A 23,110-nucleotide genomic window follows, 5' to 3' on the forward strand; every position below is an offset into this window, starting at 1 on the left:
TGTCCCGCTGGTCTCTGTATCTTGTCTCTGTGTCCCGCTGGTCTCTGTATCCTGCCAGTCTCTGTATTATTATTTATCTCGCCGGTCTCTCTAACCCATTGGTCTTAGTATTATTATTTATCTTGCCCGTTTCTGCATCCTGACGGTTTCTGTATTATTATTTATTTTGCCCACCTCTATATCCTGCCGGTCTCTGTATTATTTATCTCACCCGTTTCTGTATCCTGCCGGTCTCTGTATTATTTATCTCACCCGTTTCTGTATCCTGCCAGTCTCTGTATTATTTATCTCACCCGTTTATGTATCCTGCCGGTCTCTATTATTTATCTCACCCGTTTCTGTATCCTGCCAGTCTCTGTATTATTTATCTCACCCGTTTCTGTATCCTGCCAGTCCCTGTATTATTTATCTCACCCGTTTCTGTATCCTGCCAGTCTCTGTATTATTTATCTCACCCGTTTCTGTATCCTGCCAGTCTCTGTATTATTTATCTCACCCATTTCTGTATCTTGCCAGTCTCTGTATTATTTATCTCACCTGTTTCTGTATCCTGCCGGTCTCTGTATTATTTATATCACCCGTTTCTGTATCCTGCCGGTCTCTATTATTTATCTCACCCGTTTCTGTATCCTGCCAGTCTCTGTATTATTTATCTCACCTGTTTCTGTATCCTGCCGGTCTCTATTATTTATCTCACCCGTTTCTGTATCCTGCCAGTCTCTGTATTATTTATCTCACCCATTTCTGTATCTTGCCAGTCTCTGTATTATTTATCTCACCTGTTTCTGTATCCTGCCGGTCTCTGTATTATTTATCTCACCCGTTTCTGTATCTTGCCAGTCTCTGTATTATTTATCTCACCTGTTTCTGTATCCTGCCGGTCTCTATTATTTATCTCACCCGTTTCTGTATCCTGCCGGTCTCTGTATTATTTATATCACCCGTTTCTGTATCCTGCCAGTCTCTGTATTATCTTACCCGTCTCTATATCCCACTCATCTCTGTCTCCCACCGGTCTCTGTATCCTTCTGGTCTCTATATTATTTATCTCACCCGTTTATGTATCCTTCTGGTCTCTATATTATTTATCTCACCCGTTTCTGTATCCTGCCAGTCTCAGTATTATTTCTCTCACCCGTTTCTGTATCCTGCCAGTCTCTGTATTATTTATCTCACCCGTTTATGTATCCTGCCAGTCTCTGTATTATTTCTCTCACCCGTTTCTGTATCTTGCCGGTCTCTGTATTATTTATCTCACCCGTTTCTGTATCTTGCCAGTCTCTGTATTAGTTATCTCACCCGTTTCTGTATCCTGCCGGTCTCTGTATTATTTATCTCACCCGTTTCTGTATCCTGCCAGTCTCTGTATTATTTATCTCACCCGTTTATGTATCCTGCCAGTCTCTGTATTATTTATCTCACCCGTTTCTGTATCCTGCCGGTCTCTGTATTATTTATCTCACCCGTTTATGTATCCTGCCAGTCTCTGTATTATTTATCTCACCCGTTTATGTATCCTGCCAGTCTCTGTATTATTTATCTCACCCATTTCTGTATCCTGCCAGTCTCTGTATTATTTATCTCACCCGTTTCTGTATCCTGCCGGTCTCTGTATTATTTATCTCACCCGTTTATGTATCCTGCCAGTCTCTGTATTATTTATCTCACCCGTTTATGTATCCTGCCAGTCTCTGTATTATTTATCTCACCCGTTTATGTATCCTGCCAGTCTCTGTATTATTTATCTCACCCGTTTATGTATCCTGCCAGTCTCTGTATTATTTATCTCACCCGTTTATGTATCCTGCCAGTCTCTGTATTATTTATCTCACCCGTTTCTGTATCCTGCCAGTCTCTGTATTATTTATCTCACCCGTTTATGTATCCTGCCAGTCTCTGTATTATTTATCTCACCCGTTTCTGTATCCTGCCAGTCTCTGTATTATTTATCTCACCCGTTTCTGTATCCTGCCAGTCTCTGTATTATTTATCTCACCCGTTTATGTATCCTGCCAGTCTCTGTATTATTTATCTCACCCGTTTATGTATCCTGCCGGTCTCTGTATTATTTATCTCACCCGTTTATGTATCATGCCAGTCTCTGTATTATTTATCTCACCCGTTTCTGTATCCTGCCAGTCTCTGTATTATTTATCTCACCCGTTTCTATATCCTGCCAGTCTCTGTATTATCTTACCCGTCTCTATATCCCACTCATCTGTCTCCCACCGGTCTCTGTATCCTTCTGGTCTCTATATTATTTATCTCACTCGTCTCCGTATCCTGCCGTTCTCATTTCTGTATCCCGCCGGTCTCTGTATTATTATTTATCTTGCCCATCTCTTTATCCCACCGGTCTCTGTATTGTTGTTTATGTGTAGGGCTGGCATGGTGACTCAGTGGATAGCACTTCAGCCTTGCAGCGCTGGGGTCTTCGGTTCAAATCCCACCAAGGACACCATCTTCTTAAAAGTTTTCCCGGTGTTTGTGTGAATTTTCTCAAAAAGACATACAGATAGGAAATTTACATTGTGAGCCCCAATGGGCACAGGGTTGCTAATGTGTGTAAAACGCTGTGGAATTAATGATGCTATATAAGTGAACATTATTATTATTATCATCTCTCCTGGCTCTGTATCTGGTCTTTGTGAAAGATACAGCTATGATAGAGCGGCACGGTGGCTCAGTGGTTAGCACTGGAGTCTTGCAGTGCTGGGGTCCTGGGTTCAAATCCCACCAAGGACAACATCTGCAAGGAGTTTGTATGTTCTCCCCGTGTTTGTGTGGGGTTTCCTCCCAAAGACCTACTGATAGGGACCTTAGGTGATGAGCCCCAATGGGGACAGTGTTCCTGTGGAATATCGCTATATAAGTGACCAAATATTATATATCAGCTGCAGTCAGGAGATGCTGGCACCTGTAGTCCTTCATACTAGGACCTGCATACGTTATAATGCCGCGCTGGGGGTCTCCGCCGCTGCCTCTCTCAGTGTACCGTCACCATGGAGACCGGCCGCCCTGGGCTGTGGCAGCTCGCGGGGCTGGGCGGGGCCTGTACCTCACACAGAACTGTGCGTACTGACGTCACCGAGGTCCACGTAACCGAGAGAGGAAAGCAGCGAGGAGGAGGAGGAAGATGGGAGGGAGGAAAGAGAGAAAGGGGAGGCTCCGTGCGGGGCCAGCAGAAAATGGCGAGTCTGTGTAAGAGCCAGCAATGCTCTATCGAGAGGCGCGGTTTTCGACAGGAACTTGATTCTTGGCGGCACAAGCTCATTCACTGTGTAGGTAAGCTCTTAATTCTTTACACACACACCTTCATTCCCCCCTCAAAAAAATCCCCTCACAAGTTAAAACACACAACGAAAGGGGAGGAGGAGGGAAGAGACGACGACTAACCCGGAACCGGTGCGGTGCTCAGTCCCCGGTCGCGCGGGATGGCGGACAGCAGCGGCTCCTCTCCTGAGGTAAAAAAAAACGGCGGGAAAGGGGCGTGCGCGAGGGGAGAGAGCGGAGCGCGGCCAACGGCTCTGACGGGGTCACGTGACTGCGCCCCTCACAGTCCCCACCGTCCGCTCTGTGGGGCTGGACGGAGGGGGGAAGCCGGTCCTCTCACCCCCGCCCGTTATTTTGGGTGCAGGAGAGGCCAGTCACACACTGGCCGGGCTGTCGGTTGTTCTCCCCGGCTGTTGCTGGGAGTTTGGTCAGAGGGGCGGGAGGAAAGAGAGAGAAGGGAACTCGCGCCGCTCTGGCCGCGTTTCGAATGCCGGGCGCGTGCAAGGGAGGCAGGCGCGCCCCCGACGCCGACCTTCCTCCTTCCACTGCGCGCCCCCGAGTCCCAACCCTCCTCCATCCAGCGCGCGCCCCCGAGTCCTAACCCGCCTCCTTCCAGCTCGCGCACGCGCGCCCCCGACGCTGCCCAAAATTTTTTTTTTTTGTTTTTTTTTTCCTCTTTATTTTTTAACCCTCAATGTAAAGTGCAGGACTGCTCCCCTGGGGGACCCCCCAACCCTCATCAGAGGGGCACAGGATCAGGTTTCTAGGTAATTATCTCCTCTGTTTGGATCTGACTTTTTTTTTTATTTTTTGGGGGCGTATTTTTTTTTTTTTTTTTTTTTTTTTTTTTTTTTTTAATCTGCTGTTTGCTTAATTAAAGAAACTCGATGCTCCACGCTCTCCCCCTCCCTCCTTTCTGCAAACACTTTTTTTTTTTTTTTCTTCTCCTGTGTGTGTTCCTTGAATGGTGGGCAGGGATGGGGGTGAGGCTGGGAGGAGAGGGGGGTGTGAGAGGGGCCTGAGGCCTAGCTCGCTGGATGCTGAGCGCTGCCCTTCCCGGAGGAACCGTCCTCGCCCCACGACTGAGGATCCCCCCCCCCATCTCCCCCAGGACACCCCCAGCTGCTGCGCCGTCAAACGAGGAATATGAGAGGCGATCCGTTTTTTGGTGGCTGCAGAATGCTGGGGGATGGGCAAGGGATGAATGAAAACTCCCCCATCACAGTAGGTCTTTTTTGTTTTGTTTTTTTTTGTCTTTTATTCCCTACTTTAAGGATCCGGCAGGGATAAAAGCGTGAAACGACAGGGTCGCTATTTACGTTCTCGCCCCACCGTAAAAAGTTGCTAGGCTTTGTGCTCTCTAATTGAAGATTTGCATCCCCCTCCTCATTTGTTTTCATGGGGTTGGTTAGGCTTTTTGTGCTGTTCATTTTCACCCTTTTTTGGGTGGGAGGGGGGAAGTATTTGGTATGTAAGATCCCAGCAACATGGAGGGGAGGGAGGGGGCTGCTGTTATTATTCCTGGTGGAAAGTTGATTTCATTTATCTAAGCGTTCGCTTTTGAAATAATTTTAGCAAAAGCCCATTATGCAAATAGTGCTTTGGTCGAGATGTAATTTCATGCTGTGATAGCGTTTCTTTGTCCCTTTCCTGAAACAGTAACTGAGCACGTATTACATGAGAAGAAGGGAGGGAGGTGGGGGGGGGTGTGATAGCTAAAAAATTCTGTAGGTTTACAGTTTGCACATGATTGATAGGAGTTGACTAAACGGTTTTAACCCCTGACACGTTTCGTAGGCTCTGTGCAATCTTTTGATAGGATCGAAGAATCAGGGTGAAGAGTCATCTAGGAATAAAGGCTCGTTCCTAGTCTCCAAAAGGAAACACACAGGGGTTTGCAAACGTAAATGTTTTGCCTTGTTAACCCTTTCTTTTACAAAAAGCCTTCAGTTATGGGTTTTCGTAATCACGATGGACAATGCATTCCATATGTGATTGCTGCTGTGCAAAAAAAATGGCCCAGAAATAATGTAATGCTGGGGAGTATAGTGATTACTAGGCTGTTAAATTGCACTAAAGCAGTTGCTTGAACCTAAAACTGTTGTTTTTGTTTTTGTTTTTTTTTCCCCTGAGATTTTTAGTTGATATGCAGCAGAGATTTCTAGGTTGTGTATTGTTTTTGTCAGTTTTCGGCATTCTTTGGCAGAAGCGGACAGGGAATGCTGGGAGATGTAGTTTTGCAACATCCAGGAGGAGCCACAGGTTTCAGTACTGTCTTGGCCATAAAATAGGTGAAGTGCTCCTTCATGGCATCAAGCTGTCACATTTTATATTTTTTGTCAGGGGGCTACTAGACATTGTGCATTTTGTGCAATTACCTTTTACCCCTAATTCATTTTTACCATGAATATTTAGCTCTTGTTGTTCCAGTCCTAAGACCAAGCAACTTTTATGACTTGTTTCGCAGGAAAGATAAAGTACAAATTTTTTTTTTTTTTTTAAACAGAGTCCAAAGTTTAGAATCGCCAACTATTTTATCTTTACAACAATGACACAAACATGAAATTGATTGCTTTTATGGTATAGCTGTGCGTGTTGAACTTGGGTTTGTCCAGCTTATATGTATTTAGGGAAGTTTTTTTTTTTTTTTTTGTTCCTGTTAAATTTTAACATTTTATGACTTGGCAAAACTTCTTTCTATCAAATTTCCATAATGTTTTTCAACTTTCTTTTTTGTTATGGAGGCCACTTTTATCCTAAAACGCTTGTGTACTTTGTATTATTAAAGGGTGCTTTACACGCTGCGACATCGCTACCGATATATCGTCGGGGTCACGTCGTTGGTGACGCACATCCGGCGCCGGTAGCGACATCGCAGCGTGTGACACCAAGGAGCGACGATCAACGATCTCAAAAACGGTGATCGTTGACACGTCGCTCCTTTCCTTAATATCGCTGCTGCCACAGGTACGATGTTGTTCGTCATTCCTGCGGCAGCACACATCGCTATGTGTGACACCGCAGGAACGACGAACATCTCCTTACCTGCGTCCACCGGCAATGCGGAAGGAAAGAGGTGGGCGGGATGCTACGTCCCGCTCATCTCCGCCCCTCCGCTTCTATTGGCCGGCCGCTTAGTGACGCCGCTATGACGCTGAACACACCTCCCCCTTGAAGGAGGGATTGTTTGGCGGTCACAGCGACGTCACTGACAAGGTATGTGCGCGTGACGCTGACGTAGCGATAATGTTTGCTACGGCAGCAAGCACCAAATGTCGCAAGAACGACGGGGGCGGGTGCTATTGCGCTCGACATCGCTAGCGATGTCGCAGCGTGTAAAGCACCCTTGAGGCTAGTTTTACACATCCGTCTTTTCGCCGGATTGGCGGATCCGGCGCACTCCAGTACAATGTATACAGTTCAATGGCAGCGCAACAAGCTCCGATAACATGACAGCATGTGACCCGGAAGTTGTCGCACTGCCATTTTACTATATCACACTGTACTGGAGTGCGCCGGATCCACCAATCCAGCGAAAAGACGGATGTGTGAAACTAGCATAAGGTAGATAAATTATTGTAGATTTAATAAGCTTGTGTTCGTGCATATCTGAAAGAGTAGGTACTTGATCAGCAGGCATTGTACCCGTTTTCATCCTTAAAATCAGACATGTGCAAGCACCCCTGTAGGCTGTGGGGGTGCATGTGGTGTCAGCCTAACCCTTTTAAGGAGAGAGGTTTAATATTTTTTAGCTATAAAAAAGTCAAAATTGCCATATACATAAAGGGCCTAATTGCAACTTGTTTGGCGTCTTTATCGGGTATCACAAAGCATAGGCTAAGAGTCTGCTTTTGGAGCCCAGTACTCGCGTTGCTCTCTGTCTTCTCTTGTAGTTGGGCCGGGCTTATGTCATGTTTCATCCAGATGCAAGTGCCTTCATTGGGGTTTACGTCTGAGGCCTTCAAAAAAACAAAACAAAAACTGGATTCAACCATTTGCGCTGACTGAGCCATATACTTTAATGATGTACACCGTCCCATTGTGTTCTGTTGCATATACATTTTTGGCAGTAATTGCCTAATTGAGATGGACAACAAATTGCACTCATCCACATTTGGGTAGATACTGGTTAGATACTGTCGAAAATATGTCCAAATTATGTCCAACGGAGCACATAGTGACTGCGTCATTACAGTAAATGGACCCCATCAGTGCAAATGTCTTAATCCAACGTTTCAAGGCTTTACATATGACAGCAATTGGCTAACAGATCTGATTCCCATGAAAAAAGCCCTTTTTTATTTTTTTGCAAAATGGACAAAGTTGTGTATGCACGACTTTTTTGCTAAGGGATTTCTGCTGGATCTGTTCTTACGGATCAGCCTTATACCATAGATCAACTACTCTTGGAGTGATGTGAACTACCCAAAACCAGTGTTTGATGCATTGGAATCACAATTTTACCAGGAATCTAGTAGCCATCTAATAGTGACCTTCCATGTCTCAGTTTGTTGCAGTGTTTTTCTATGAATGTCCCATCAATCTGATTGAGGTTAATGCCGGTTACACACTTCTATGAAATTGCGAACCATGCTATGATTGCGATATCTGGCCCAAGCGCCATGTCTCCTGTCCGGACCTATTTTGCTTCATAGGTGAATGTGATGGCACAGATCAGGAGGCCTCGACGTTGGGCCAGGAATTTCGATCCGTGTGAATCTGGCTTTATAGAAATCCATTAGTGATGAGCGAATACTAAATATTTGGATTATTCGTACCAAATAGCTAGTACTATTCCATTATTCGCCATGAATAACGAACCTAATGCAAGTCAACTTGGAACCCGAGCATTTTTCTTGAAAAATTCCCATTTGAATAACTAACTTAAAGCACGTCGTGACAAATAGTGGAGAAATACTAGGTATTCAGTATGAATAACCAAAATATTTAGTATTCACTCATCACTTACATCCATATGTTGGCGGCCAAACAATCCTATTCATGTGCTCTATTTGTCGCCAAAATTTTGCAACGAATTTGCTGCTTGAGAATATTCACTATTAAGTTTTTGTGCAAATAATTTTGTGTGCGTTGGTTTATCTAAACCAGTGGTGAGCAAGTAGCTCTGTATTGTTAATTTCTTTCTTAACATTTACATTTTAGTCTTTGTAGTATTTTTCCTATATTTTGTTTTGTTCCTGCAAATCCAGCAGTTGAGCGTCTCATTTCTTGCCTTAATACGCATGCTTTTGCATGATTTGGTATTAAGTTAATTAGTCATGGGGTTTGAATCACATTTTTTATTTGGATTCCTTGATAGAGGGCACATGCAAATACATTTTGACAAATTGCAAGCGCAGTAATGAAGATTACTTTTATTGTAATGCTGCCAGCCCGGCCATATTAGGATGCAAAGCAGCCAGTGATGCTAAAACATTCAATCACTTATAACTTTAGGGAGAATTGCGCTGGTGTGATTCCCTAAGTGTTCCTGAATGAATATCATGAATTATATATTCTTATCCTTCTAAGTTTTGTATAGCTATTAAAAGCTCCACCATGTATTTGGAGTTGACAAGCATGAAGCATAGAGGATAAATGCTCGTGGCTGAGTGCTTCCTCAATCTGCTTTCGTGTAATTTTGAAAATATGTGATCCAATTATCACGTGAATTTTTTTTTTACTATTACACAATTCTTTTTAAAGCCTTATTTACATTGGATTAAACTATATGGTGCTAGTCACATGACATACATACATATATATATATATATATATATGTATATGTATATGTAATAATTTATTTTTTTTTTTTGCCAACTTTGTGTCCACATAAAAAAATTTAGAGACCTGTCCATTTTTGTTGGGAGTCATAGATCAAAATTATCCACAGAAATGTGTCCGTGAAAATCGTGCAAAGCACACGGATGGCATCGGTGTGCTATCCATGTAATGTCCGTGATTAACATTGCAATAAATGCGGCACGGTGGCTCAGTGGTTAGCACTGCAGTCTTGCAGTGCTGGGGTCCTGGGTTCAAATCCCACCAAGGAAAACATCTGCAAGGAGTTTGTAAGTTTGTATGCTCTCCCTGTGTTTGTGTGGTGGTACTCCGGTTTCTTCCCACACTCCAAAAACAGAGTTAAGGAGTTTTAAATTCTGACCCCCAATTGGGACAGCATTGCTGATGCATGTAAAGCGCTGCAGAATGTTAGCTGTGTGTGTGTGTGTGTGTGTGTGTGTGTGTGTGTTTATATGAGATAACTACAAGCTTTGCAATTACTTTGATTTATATTTTTTTCAGTAAAATATCTCTGATTAAAACTGACACACTGATGAAACTAACAGCCGACGGAGTGGGGCCTAGGGCTGTAATAGGTGTGTTTTACTTGACTTCTTGTTTCTTTGGGTTTTTATGTGAAAAAGTTTGTCAGATGTTACTTTTAAGGCTGGGGTCACACGGCCATATATTTTCTCATGCAAGAGAATTGGATTGATTATGCTAAGGACACTACAATCAAACTGTGATCTGAGTTTGGTCTGATTTTTGGCTTGGTGTGGTCAACTTCTCTCTGATGGGAGAATCCTAGCGCACTGCCAGGAGAGGGAGAACAAAATTTGTCCATATTCTCCATTATGTGAGTCTACGCAAATCTAACTGTACTTAGATGTCATCCCAGTGCAGTCTGATGATTTCCATAGACTTGTATGGGTGCATGCCGTCCGATTTACGTTGTAGCGTGCTGCGATTCACCACCTTCTCAAACTGTGATAGCATGGGAAAGCAAACGTTTAAGAGCCCTGCCCCATAGTATAACATTGTGCCCCGTGACATCCTATAAACATTGGATAGCAATAGTCTGATATACTGTATAAGTTCAAGTGAACGATTACTATGGTCAAGTATTTCATAGAAGTGTGCTTTTAAGAGGTTTGTTTTTTTTCTTTTTCCTTTGTCTTGTTTCTATCACATAAGGCACCCCAAAAAATTGTATATTCTAAATGTTACAAAATAAATTCTGGAAAGGAAAGCATTTACAGTCACTTGCATATTTCCTTTTTTTACGAGTATCTAAAAAATGCTGAAAAAAAAATTGTTGCATTATGGCTTAGAAATAGATTTTACCTTTTATCTATTGGAATATAAATAGGCTTTTGTAGTGTGTGTGTGTGTGTGGGGGGGGGGGTTGTTTTTTGTGGGTCCCCTCCTGTTTTGCTGACAACAAATAATCTGGTTTCTAAGTGGGAGAACACTTACTAAGAAATTCTGCGAATTTCTGGCTGCAGGGATGGAGGAGTGATCATACTGCTGATCTCTTCCCTTACACTGCAATTTTCCCAAATATGACAGCAGAGCCACAGTTAGGAGTATGACGTGTGGACTCTCCCTAATGGTGAGTTCATGCAAGTGCTGAACTTGCTGAATAAGTCACATCCACTAATTTGTAAGTTTAGTCCACATTATACTCACCGCTGAGGGCTCATTTACACATCAGTTTATCATATGAGTGCTATCTGTTTGGTTTTTATTTTTTTTCTGTGGCATGTGCAAAATCATACAGACATGTCCAATATTGGTTTTTGGTGTCGGCTCAAAATTGGCAACGCAAATCTACGGGTCATGAGAAAATCTGACCACATTTGGAAACTGTGTGCTGCCGATTCTTCACTGACTGAAATGTAGAGGAAAAACTGGTGTCTGAGTGAGACCTTACTTTCCCATGACTTTCATGAGCCAGATCAGACACCCCATACTTTGCACTGACGAGGGGCAAGCACCCCGAAACACCATGTCTGCAAATTGGGATTCTGATCTGGCTTATATATCCTGAGTCATATTGCAAAGGATTGTTGAAAATCCACTTGTGATTTTTAGGATCGCTACTTCCAATAGGTGGCGCTGTGCTAGAGTTTGTCTCCTTTACTGGAGAGACAATTTGAATATTTCCTAGAGGGGCGTGGCAGCTATAAGTCCCCTTACCTGGCAGCCAGACTGGCTTGCAAAGTCTCCTTAAGGAGAATAGTGTTCCCCCGTGTTTCCCATGACTGGCATTTATCTCAAAGATAAGTGCATGTCACCAAATGGTAACTGGGGTCTTTTTGTTTGGGGTGTTAGCGAATGATTTTACCCGGCTAATTGACATAAGGAGTTGGTTTTTTCACATCTTCTAGTATAGATTTTTTGTTTGTTGCTTGGGGTGCTCCCATCTTCTGTCCACTTCAATTACACTTTGAGAGAGTAGTACTGCAATACTATCCCTAGCGCATTGTGCCGATGCCCTTCAATCTGCGTTAATTTGTATGTGTAGTGAATAACAACACTTGGCTGGCTGCTTTTCATTGGATGCCTTTTCACGTACTTTGGGGATTGACTTATGATGTCTTTGTTCCCTGTTTTTTTTTTTTAGCAAATAGGATCAAATAACCTCAGAGGGCAGAAGGGTGGGGGTGGTTTTTCATTGATTTTTGAGAGCTTTTCATAGAGATCAAAGATGCAGTGTACAATGGGTTGCATCTGAAAATCTGTCAAAATATTTTTTTCTTCCAAAAAATAAGCTATTAGGCCTCATAATGGGGAACTGTATGAATATAATTTCCCTTAAATACAGTGGGGCGTGTGCTTTTCAGAGTACCGAGGCTGCCATAAACAGGTCTTTTATTCTACTGACAGCGCTCCATATGGAGCTGAAGTTTCCATAATGAAATGCTGTTTTTATATTGCACGTTCTAATTGTTGAGTGGCTGTTTACATAGAGATAGTAGAATAAAGTCACATTTACTTAATGTTTTGACTTTAGAACTTTTGCCTCTACAACTGCTTTACACTTGTATACTCACATTTTGCCTCTACAACTGCTTTACACTTGTATACTCACACACTATATATATATATATATATATATATATATATATATATATATATATATATATATATATATATATATATTATACAGTGGGTACAGAAAGTATTCAGACCCCTTTAAAATTTTCACTGTTTCATTGCAGCCATTTGGTAAATTCAAAAAAGTTCACATTTTTTTTTCTCATTAATGTACACTCTACAGCTCATCTTGACATAAAAAATCAGAAATGTTAACATTTTTGCAAATGTATTAAACAAGAAAAACTGAAATATCACATGGGCATAAATATTCAGCCCCTTTGCTCAGTATTGAGTAGAAGCACAGTTTTGACCTAGTACAGCCATGAGTCTTCTTGGGAATGATGCAACAAGTTTTTCACCACTGGATTTGGGGATCCTCTGCCATTCTTCCTTGCAGATCCTCTCCAGTTTCGTCTGGTTGGATAGGAAATGTCGGTGGACAGCCATTTTCAGGTCTCTCCAGAGATGCTCAATTGGTTTTAGGTCAGGGCTCTGTCTGGGCCAACAGTTATTCTGAAGCCGCTCCTTTGTTATTTTAGCTGGGTGCTTAGGGTCATTGTCTTGTTAGAAGGTGAACCTTCGGCTAAGGCTAGGTTCACACACTGCGTTTTTTTGACGCTGCGTTTTTGTGCGTTTTTTGCGGCACAAACTGCACAAAAACGCACCCGCGTAAAAAAACGCGGCAAAAAACGCACGCGTTTTGCCGCGATTTGGTGCGTTGTTTTGCTGCGTTTTTGCTCACTGCGTCTTTATGCGTTTTTTATCAGTGAACAAAAAAAAAAGTCTGATGTCATTTCCTTCTTCAATGTGTTCTTCATTCTCCACTAGTGTATGCAGAAGAGCAGACAGCTGCAGAACTACAAGGCTCAGCATACTCCATCCAATAGTGTATGCAGGAGAGCAGACAGCAGCTGCAGAACTACAAGGCTCAGCATGCTCCATCCAGGACTGTATGCTTGAGGGAGAGTCAGGGGGAGCAGACCTACAAGGCTCAGCATCCTCCATCCAATAGTGTATGCAGGAGAGCAGACAGCAGCTGTCGAACTACAAGGCTCAGCATCCTCCTTCCAGGACTGTATGCAGGATTTCTTTGCCCCCCCAAACAAAAAAAATGACGTGGGCTTCGCCATATTTTTGTATGCTAGCCGGGTACAGCAGGCAGGTACGGGCTGCCCCCAACCCCCAGCTGCCTATTTGTACCCGGCTGGGAACCAAAAATATAGGGAAGCCCTTTTTTTTTTTTAAATAATTTCATGAATTTCATGAAATAATTTTTAAAAAAAATGACGTGAGCTTCGCCCAATTTTTGAGTCCAGCCGGGTACAACTAGGCAGCTGGGGATTGGAACCCACAGTGCAGGGTGCCCATGCTTTCTGGACACCCCCGCTGTGAATTGCAGTCCCGCAGCCACCCCAGAAAATGGCGCTTTCATAGAAGCGCCATCTTCTGGCGCTGTATCCAACTCTTCCAGCTGCCCTGATGCCGGGTGGCTCCCTGGTTAATAATGGGGTTAGGGCTAGCTGTATAGCTGGCCCTAAGCCCGAAATTCATGGTGTCACGCCAATATTAGACATGGCCACCATGAATTTCTAGTAAAGATAAAAAAAACACAACACAGAAAAATATTTTTATTAGAAATAAAACACAACACAATTAGTGACTCCATCTTTATTGAAATAAAGAACCCCCCCTCCGCAGTAATCCTGGGTCAGGGTCCCGCGCCGTCCAATCCGGATCCAATATCATCTGATCGGTTTGCTGGAAGGCAAAGCGATCAGATGATGTGTCAGGATCCAGTGCCTGAATCCCATCACACATCAGCTGATTGTATAAAAGTCATTTATACAATCAGCAGATGCATCGGTGCAAAAAAAAAAAAAATAATACTCACTTATGTGCTGATTACCGGCAGCTCCTGAAGCGATGGGGCGGGAGTCTGATCCTGTCCGATCGCTGCAGCAGCTGCCGGTAATCAGGGATTAAGTCTCCTGACGCATCCGCTGATACCGGCCGGGCGCCCGCGTCACCGCGATACTTACGATCACCTGATGTGTCAGGTGACGGCATCAGGTGATCCATCGCCAGGTCCTGCATCCATCGGAGGTTTCCCGGCCGTCTGCACACAGCCGGAGCGGGGGTGGCGAATACCGTGAGAGGAGATGGGAGCAGGCATGGCACCGGGAGTTTGCAGACAGGTGAGTATAACTTTTTTTTTTTTTTTTTTTTTTCTACTGTTAACTTTTGTTTTCGCAGCCGCTTCCACCTCCTGCCTGTACATGGCGCCGCACGGCAACATACATGCACAGGACGGGAGGTGGAAGCGGCGGTGACGGTACCGGGAGGATTCACGCTTCTGTATATACTGACAGAAGGAATCCTCTTCCTGTACACGTCACTTTACTACCCACCTCCTGCGTTTATAGCTGCGTTTTTGGTCTTAGAAACGCACCAAAACGCAGCTATTTGCGTTTCTCATTGCGTCTTTCAACATCCCATTGAACTCAATGGATGAAAAGCGCAGTGAAAAACGCGGGAATAATTGACATTCTGCGTTTTTGTGGCACCACAAAAACGCACCTGAAAAAAAACGCTGTGTGCAGACAGCAAAAATGAAAACTCATAGACTTTGCTGGGGAAGCAAAGTCATGCAGTTTTCTGAGCAAAAACGCACCCGAAAACTGCGCAAAAATGCCGCGAAAAACGCACTGTGTGAACTTACCCTAAGTCTGAGGTCCAGAGCACATTGGAAGAGGTTTTCATCCAGGAAATCTCTGTACTTGGCCGCATTCATCTTTCCTTCAATTGCAACCAGTCGTCCTGTCCCTGCAGCTGAAATACACCTCCATAGCATGATGCTGCCACCACCATGTTTCACTGTTGGGATTGTATTAGGCAGGTGATGAGCAGTGCCTGGTTTTCTCCACACATACAGGTTAGCATTATCACCAAAAAGTTCTATCTTTGTCTCATCAGACCAGAGAATCTTATTTCTCATAGTCTGGGAGACCTTCCATTTTTTGCAAACTCTATTTGGGCTTTCATATGTTTTGCACAGAGGAGAGGCTTCTGTCGGGCCACTCTGCTATAAAGGCCCGACTGGTGGAGGCTGCAGTGATAGTTGACTTTGTGGAACTTTCTCCATCTCCTTACTGCATCTCTGGAGCTCAGCCACAGTGATCTTGGGGTTCTTCTTTACCTCTCTTACCAAGGCTCTTCTTCCACGATTGCTCAGCTTGGCTGGACGGCCAGATCTAGGAAGAGTTCTGCTGGTTCCAAACTTCTTCCATTTAAGGATTATGGAGGCCACTGTGCTCTTAGGAACCTTGAGTACTGTAGAAATTCTTTTGTAACCTCGGCCAGATCTGTGCCTTGCCACAATTCTGTCTCTGAGCTCCTTGGGCAGTTCCTTTTGACCTCATGATTCTCCTTTTGGTGTGACATGCACTGTGAGCTGTGAGGTCTTATATAGACAGGTGTGCGCCTTTCCAAATCAAGTCCTATCGGTTTACACACAGCTGGACGCCTATGAAGGAGTAGAACCATCTAAGGCTGTGTGCACTAGAAAGTGACTTTTTCTTAAGGCCTGCGACACACATCCGTGCCGCTGGCACGTGTTTGTCATTTTTTGCACGTACCGGCGGCACGGAGACACGTTAAGCAATGCTACCCTATTGTAGCAGGCACACACACGTAAAACCATACGGAACGTGTGTCCGTGTGCGTTTGTACGTGTGTGCGTTTTTCTAAACGCTGACATGTCAGTGTTTTCTCCGGCAGCACGGGTGTCACACGGCCCGCACCTGTACCACACGCGTGTAGTGTGGATGCAGTGCTGTGTGACACGCGCCGGAGAAAAAACGTGTCAGTGAAAAAAAACCCAAAACATTTACTCACCTTCTCCAGCCCTCCTGTCTGCCGCTGCTGCCGACCACCGCTCATTATTCTCATTTAATATTCACTTCACTGCCTGGCAGCAGCAGCGGGGAGACGGGAGGGCTGGAGACCGAAGATCAGTACCCTGGACAGCAGCGCGGACAGCAGGAAGGACCACGTGAGTATGTAAATTACCGGTTCTACGTGTGCTATCGCGGATAGCACACGTAGAACACACGTGGCCCGCACGTACCAGAGACACGTACTTACCTGCACGCAACACGCAGGGGAAATACGTGTCTCTCGGCACGTGCGTGATTTTCACATGAGTGTGGCAGAGGCCTAAGAAAAACCGGACCTTCTGGAAGAATCCCACACCCGCGGCAAAAATCGCGGTAAAACCGCACCCGCGTCTTTGCCTCGGATTTACCGCAGATTTTCTATAAATTGGTCCCCGCGGATTTTTACCATTTATCTATGGCAAAAACGCAGGTACCTGCAGAAAAGTGACATGCTCATTAATTCCGCAGCAGAAAATTGCGGGTATTAAAAAGCGCAGTGCGCACAGCATTTTTTTTAAACCTAAAGGATTTGCAGGGGAATGACTGCAGCAACGTTATACACATTTTCTGCATCAATTCCGCGGCAAAATCTGCAGGGTTGAATGGATCTAACGAACAAAGCCCAGTGGCTCACCTCTGGAAGAATAAAGTTATCGGCCGTCCGAAATCCGACATGACTGATCAACATCCCTGTCGATCAATTAATCAGCACACCTATAAAGTGGGGATAAAGGGGTAACTTTCAGTTGGAGGGGGGTGTTTAATCATATCACCCCTTGTGTTGTGATTGCAGGATGCTTTCCACTTATGGACCAAATCTGCATGTAGGAAAAAAATCTCAGCATGTACTAGTTTCTTCCATATGTTGCCTGAGACTCAGCCATTCAACTGTGTGCACAATAAAACAAACAAAAACCAGATTCCATATAGAGCTGCTGTATAGTATTGAATTTTTTCAAATCCAGTACATCTCAAAAGTGAGTACACCCATCACATTTTTGTAGAGATTTTTTTTATATAATATATAGCTATCTTTTCTTGTTACAACACTGAAGATATGACACTTTGATACAATGTAAAGTAGTCAGTGCACAGCTTGTATAGCAGTGTAAATTTGGTGCCCTTAATAACTCAACACGCAGCTATTTCATGTCTAAACCGGTGGCAACAAAAGTGAGTACACCCCCTAAGTGAAAATGGCCAAATTGTGTCCAGTTAGCCTTTTTCCCTCCCCTGTGTCATTGACTCATTAGTGTTACAAGGTGTCAGATGTGACTGGGGAGCAGGTGTATGTTACATTTGATATTCTCACACTCTTAGGCCCACGGGACTCTGTATCTGCGGATTTTTCTGCATCAAAATCCGCAGCTTTCCCCTGGAATCCGCACCTTTTCATAGGTGCGGATTTTGCTATATTTTTTTTTTTTTATTTCAATTGAATAGGCAAAATTCGCACGGAAATCCACAACAATAATTGACATGCTGCAGATTTTTCCGCACGAAAATCCGCACGATTTCCGCTGCGGAAAAATCCGCAGCGTGGGCACAGCATTTCCCAAATGCCATAGAAATGGCTGGGGAGTAGCTGTGCTGCAGATTTCTGGAAAATCCGCGGCTTTTCCCGCAATAAATCCGCGCATTTTCCGCAGCATGGGCACATAGCCTTATACTGGTCATTGGAAGTACATCATGGCACCTCATGGCAAAAAATTCTCTGAGGATCTGAAGCAAAGAATTGTTGCTCTACGTAAAGATGGCCAAACCTATAAGAAGGTTGCCAACACCCTGAAACTGAGCTGCAGCATGGCAGCCAAGACCATACAGCAGTTTAACAAGACGAGCTCCACTCAGAACAGACCTCGGCATGGTCGACCAAAGGAGTTGAGTGCACGTGCTCAGTGTCATATCCAGAGGTCGTCTTTTCAGAATGGACATATGAGTGCTGCAAAGATTACCGGTAGTGTGGGGGGGGTTCCGCCTGTCAGACCTCGGGTTGTACGCACATTGCTCTTAATGGCTGTCATTCCAGAAGGAAGCATGAAGAACACCCACAAACAGTTTGCTGAAGACAAGCAGACTAAGGACATTGATTACTGGATCTATGTCCTGTGGTCTGATATGAGTGCTTCTGGCTGTGGGGAGCTACAGTTCATTGAGGGAACCATGAATTCCAACATGTACTATGCTATACTGAAGCAGAGCATGGTCCCCTCCCTTTGGAAACTGGACAGTATTCCAACATAATGACCCCAAACACACCTCAAAGACAACCTTTGCCTTGCTAAACTAACGTAGTAAATGTGCTGGACTTGCCAAGTGTCTCCAGACCTAAACCCTATGGAGTATCTGTAGGGCCTCATCAAAAGGAAGGTGGAGGAGCACAAGGTCTCTAACATCCACCAGCTGTGTGGTGCCATCATGGAGGATGTTAAAGGATCCAGTGGCTCTAGTGAACTCTATGCCCAAAATAGTTAAAGGGTTATTCTCATCTCCTAATATGTAGTAGGTATAATAGTAATTACTTCCAATTAGAAATGTAGTATACTGTATGTCTCCTGATTCACTGTTGCTTACCTCATGTTCTGGGCCTTGGGTATGTGTGGTTATGAACACGAATATAGTCTGTTAATTGCTTGTGGTTATAACCATGGATGCCTAAAGTCTTGCAATGCCCTGCACATGAGGTAAGCGACATAGTGAATCAGGAGAACTAATTGGAGGTATTTGTGATTATCATTCCTACTACATATAGGGATAGGATCTTGGAGATGAGAAAACCCCTTTAAGGCAGTGCTTGAAAATGGATGCTGACCACACAAAATATTGACACTGAGCATAATTTGGCAATTTTTGCTTAGGAGTGAATTATCTTTTGTTGCCTGCTTTTTAGACAGTAATGGCTGTGTGGAGTTTTGTATAGGGCACCAAATTTACTCTTATACAGACTGGACACTGACTACTTTACATTGTATCAAGGTGTCATATCTTCAATGATGACCAATGAAGAGATATAATATACTTACAATAATGTGTGGGGTGTACTCGCATGGCGTTTCTTGAACATTGAAAACTGTTTTTAGTCTTGTAAATTTTAATAACTGCTGCTGTGTAGCAAACCCCCCCCCCCCCCCCCCCAAAAAAGCGGAGTGCACACAGATAACAAATAAGAAAAAAAAAATGTATATCAAACTGACGTTATTCCATTTTTGTCATATTTGTAAGGCTACTTTCACACATCAGTTTTCTGTATTCAGGCACAGTCCTTTTTTTTCCTGATCCAACGGATCCTGAAAAAAAAGTGAAAACCGTATCCATCGGATCCGTTTTTTAACGGATCCGTTATGCCGGATCCGTTAAAAAAACGGATCCGGTGGATACGGTTTGCATCCGTTTTTGCATCCTTTTCGTCCGTTTTTTGGCTGGATCCGTTTTGTTAATTACATTGGAGCATGCTCAGTTTAGAAAAACGGATCCGGCGGCCGCATCCGTTTTTTACCGCATTACGCCGGATCCGGCGTCCATAGGCTTCTATTGTAAAACACGCCGGATCCGGCGCGATGCGTTTTTTTTGCCGGACAAAAAAACGTTGCAAGCTACGTTGCCTCCGGCCGCCGCATTAACTAATTTTGCCGCATCCGGAAAAAAACGGATGCAACGCAAAGCCATCCGGTACAATCCGGTAACATTGCAAGTCTATGGGGAAAAAACGGATGCGGTACCGGATCCGTTTTACCCGTTTTTTTCCGGATTGAACCTGATGGCAAAAAACTGATGTGTGAAAGTAGCCTAACAATCTTGTTCACATTATTTAAATTCAGAAAATGCAGAATGGTGTGTGATGCACTAAAGCGGGCTTTACACATTGCGACATCGCTAGCGATGGCACCTGCCCACGTCGGTGGCGCGTCACGGGGTGATCGCTGCCATAGCGAACAATATCGCTACTGCAGCGTCACACGCAATTACCTGTTCACTGACGTCGCTGTGGCCGCCGAACAATCTCGCCTTTAAGGGGGCCGCCCAATAGAAGTGGAGGGGCGGAGATGAGCGGCCAGAACATCCCGCCCACCTCCTTCCTTCCTCATTGCTGGCAGCCGCAGGTACGATGTTGTACCTCGTTCCTGCGGTGTCATACATAGCGATGTGTGCTGCCACAGGAACAATGAACAACCTGCGTTCCAAACGAAGAACGAATTTTTAAAAATGAACGATTTGACACCTTTTTGTGATCGTTACTGATCGCAAAAAGGTGTCACTCACAACGACATCGCTAACTAGGCTGGATGTGAGTCACAAACACCGTGACCCCGACGATATCTCGTTAGCGATATCATTGTGTGTAAATAAGCCTTAAGGCTATGTGCACACGCTGCGTTTTTTTGACACTGCGTTTTTGGCCGCTAAAAATGCACACGCGGCAAAAAAACGCATGCGTTTTTACCGCGATTTGGTGCGTTTTTGGCTGCGTTTTTGATCTCTGCGGTTTTCTGGGTTTTTCGAATGCTTTGCATGAGGGGAAAACGCAGAAACGCAAGAAAGAATTGACATGTCCATTTTTATTTTTTTTTAAGCTCAAAGACGCAGCTTAAAAAAAAAAAAGTTGTGTGCAGACAGCAAAAATGAAAACTCATAGACTTTGCTGGAGAAGCAAAGTCATGCAGTTTTGAGGCCAAAAACGCACCCGAAAAACGCACTGTGTGAACTTACCCTAAGACTGGGTATATAATAGATCGCACTGGAATTGTGCATACATTTGAGTGGAAGAAAGACTTGTTCAAAATCTTACTACTCATTATTGGGCCACATCATATACTTCTGACTGCTGTCTGTAACTTTAAACAGCATTTCTTCAAAATAAACAATATTTGCTAAATTGCGATACATATGTATGTATTAAATAGAATGTTTGTCCTCTAAGGACCTAGATTATACAATTTGCTGAAGTTGCATGGTGCTGTCATTATGACAACTGTTGTGAGAGCTCTACGCTGTGGGAGTAATGGATCTCTGTTGTTACAGACCACATTTTACACTGTATGGAAGGAAGTTGGAACTTGGCTGTGGGTATCAAAATCTTGTTTTTTTGCAATTCTTTTGTAGTGTGCAGTATACATGAAAGTATCTCACTTTAACATCTTCATTCCCAGACAATTTTCATTTTTTTTCCTCCTTCAAAGAACCATAACTTTTTTTTTTTTTTTTCCCATCCACACAGCTGTATGATGGCTTTTTTTTTTTTGCAGGATAAGTTGTTCTTAGGAATGACAGCTGTCAGTTTACCATAGTATACTGGAAAACGGGGGGAAAAAAAATATTCCAAGTGGTTTTGAAATTACAAAAAAAAAGTACAATTCCATAATTATTTTTTTTTATTCACCATGTTCACTGTGGTAAAACTGACTTGGTAATAAAAAAACAAACTACACCACGTCAAAACAAATGAATGTTGTCATTTTCTAAGGCCCATAACTGTTTAATTTTTTTGAGATCTGGGGCTGTGTGGTGGCATTCTTCCTTTTTTTTTTAACTTTTTACAATATTAACCAACGTTTTTACGAACACCATTTTGGGGTAGATACAACAGTGTTACTGATTTGCCTCTTAATATGGTTTTTATTGCTAAGTTGCTGCAACACAAACATAACTCAGGCTTTTTTTTTTTTTTTCTTTTTTCTTCTAAGTAGTTTACCTATCATAAATTTATTTTAAATTTTGTTAAATTGCACTGCTCTAAATGAACTTATACCAAATGTTTGGTTTTCTTATTTTTAATGGGGATGATTTGAGCTTGTGTATGTTGTGGGTTTTATTTTCTTCACACTTTATCCCCTCCTTGTAAGTAATGTCATCTTAGCATTAGCATCATATAGTCATTTTGGACAACATCTTGTAGTAATGTTCCTCACCTTGTAGTAATTTCCCCATATTATGCTTATATATATTATATACACACACACACATATACACACACATATATACACACACACGCTATTCTTGTCCTCCATTTCTTCTTTCTTTGTCGCTCTATTGGGAGACCCAGACAATTGGGTGTATAGCTACTGCCTCCGGAGGCCACACAAAGTATTACACTTAAAAGTGTAAGGCCCCTCCCCTACTGCCTATACACCCCCCGTGGGATCACGGGCTCCTCAGTTTTCATGCTTTGTGCGAAGGAGGCTAACATCCACGCATAGCTCCACTGTTTAGTCAGCAGCAGCTGCTGACTTTGTCGGATGGAAGAAAAGAGGGCCCATACTAGGGCCCCCAGCATGCTCCCTTCTCACCCCACTTTTGTTGGCGGTGTTTGTTAAGGTTGAGGTACCCATTGCGGGTACGGAGGCTGGAGCCGACATGCTGCTTTCCTTCCCCATCCCCTTAGGGCTCTGGGTGAAGTGGGATCCTATCGGTCTCCAAGCACAGGAGACCGTGCTCCGTCCACAGCCCCTGGGAATCTGCTGGACGTGGAGATGAGTATCGTCAGGGACAGGGCCCTGCTACATTAAGGTACTCTGGGTCCCCGTACAGATCGCGCACACACACCAGCATTGCTGGGTGTGTTAGTGCGCCGGGGACAGCAGCGCGGCGCGCTGGTGCTTTACTCACTGCAGCTTTGCTGAGTGAGTTTCTGTATTAGGAACTGCCGCGCCGGCCGCTGCTGGCGGTTTTTTACACTGCGGTGCGGCTGGGACTTGTGGTGCGCCGCGGACTTCCGCGCTGGCCGTGCTTATACGACGGCCGCGCTTATAAATCGAGTCCCCGGCTTTTGCGGCCTAGTTCCGTTTCGTTCCCGCCCCCAGGCCTGCCAGTCAGGGGAAGGGCGGGACGCTGGTCAGAACGTCAGCGCCGAGGGCTGGAGTCTGCTTAGCATACTCCAACCCCCCTCACTAGGCACAGTGGGACGCTAGTTTCCCGCACTTTCTCTGGGGCACGCCCACGGCCCGCCCCTCTTCACAGGACGCCGGCAGCCATTCCTGTTTGCAGTCTGAGTGGAGGAGGGACACGAGCTCTGGGAGACCCAG

General features: G+C 44.2%; 1 protein-coding gene across 3 annotated transcripts in view; it reads left to right on the plus strand.

Moving 5' to 3' along the window:
* The first annotated feature begins 3,188 nt into the window (after positions 1-3,188).
* LCOR (ligand dependent nuclear receptor corepressor) overlaps positions 3,189-23,110 on the plus strand; it is a 129,595-nt gene continuing 109,673 nt past the window's right edge. For 2 of the 3 annotated variants that reach the window (XM_075348372.1, XM_075348375.1), the window contains exon 1: positions 3,189-3,285. In XM_075348372.1, the coding sequence (XP_075204487.1) occupies positions 3,189-3,285 (97 nt within the window). The remainder of the gene's footprint in view (positions 3,286-23,110) is intronic. The other variant, XM_075348374.1, reaches the window with a different exon arrangement.

This window comes from Anomaloglossus baeobatrachus, chromosome 5 (assembly GCF_048569485.1).
Source record: "Anomaloglossus baeobatrachus isolate aAnoBae1 chromosome 5, aAnoBae1.hap1, whole genome shotgun sequence".
Lineage (NCBI taxonomy): Eukaryota > Metazoa > Chordata > Amphibia > Anura > Aromobatidae > Anomaloglossus > Anomaloglossus baeobatrachus.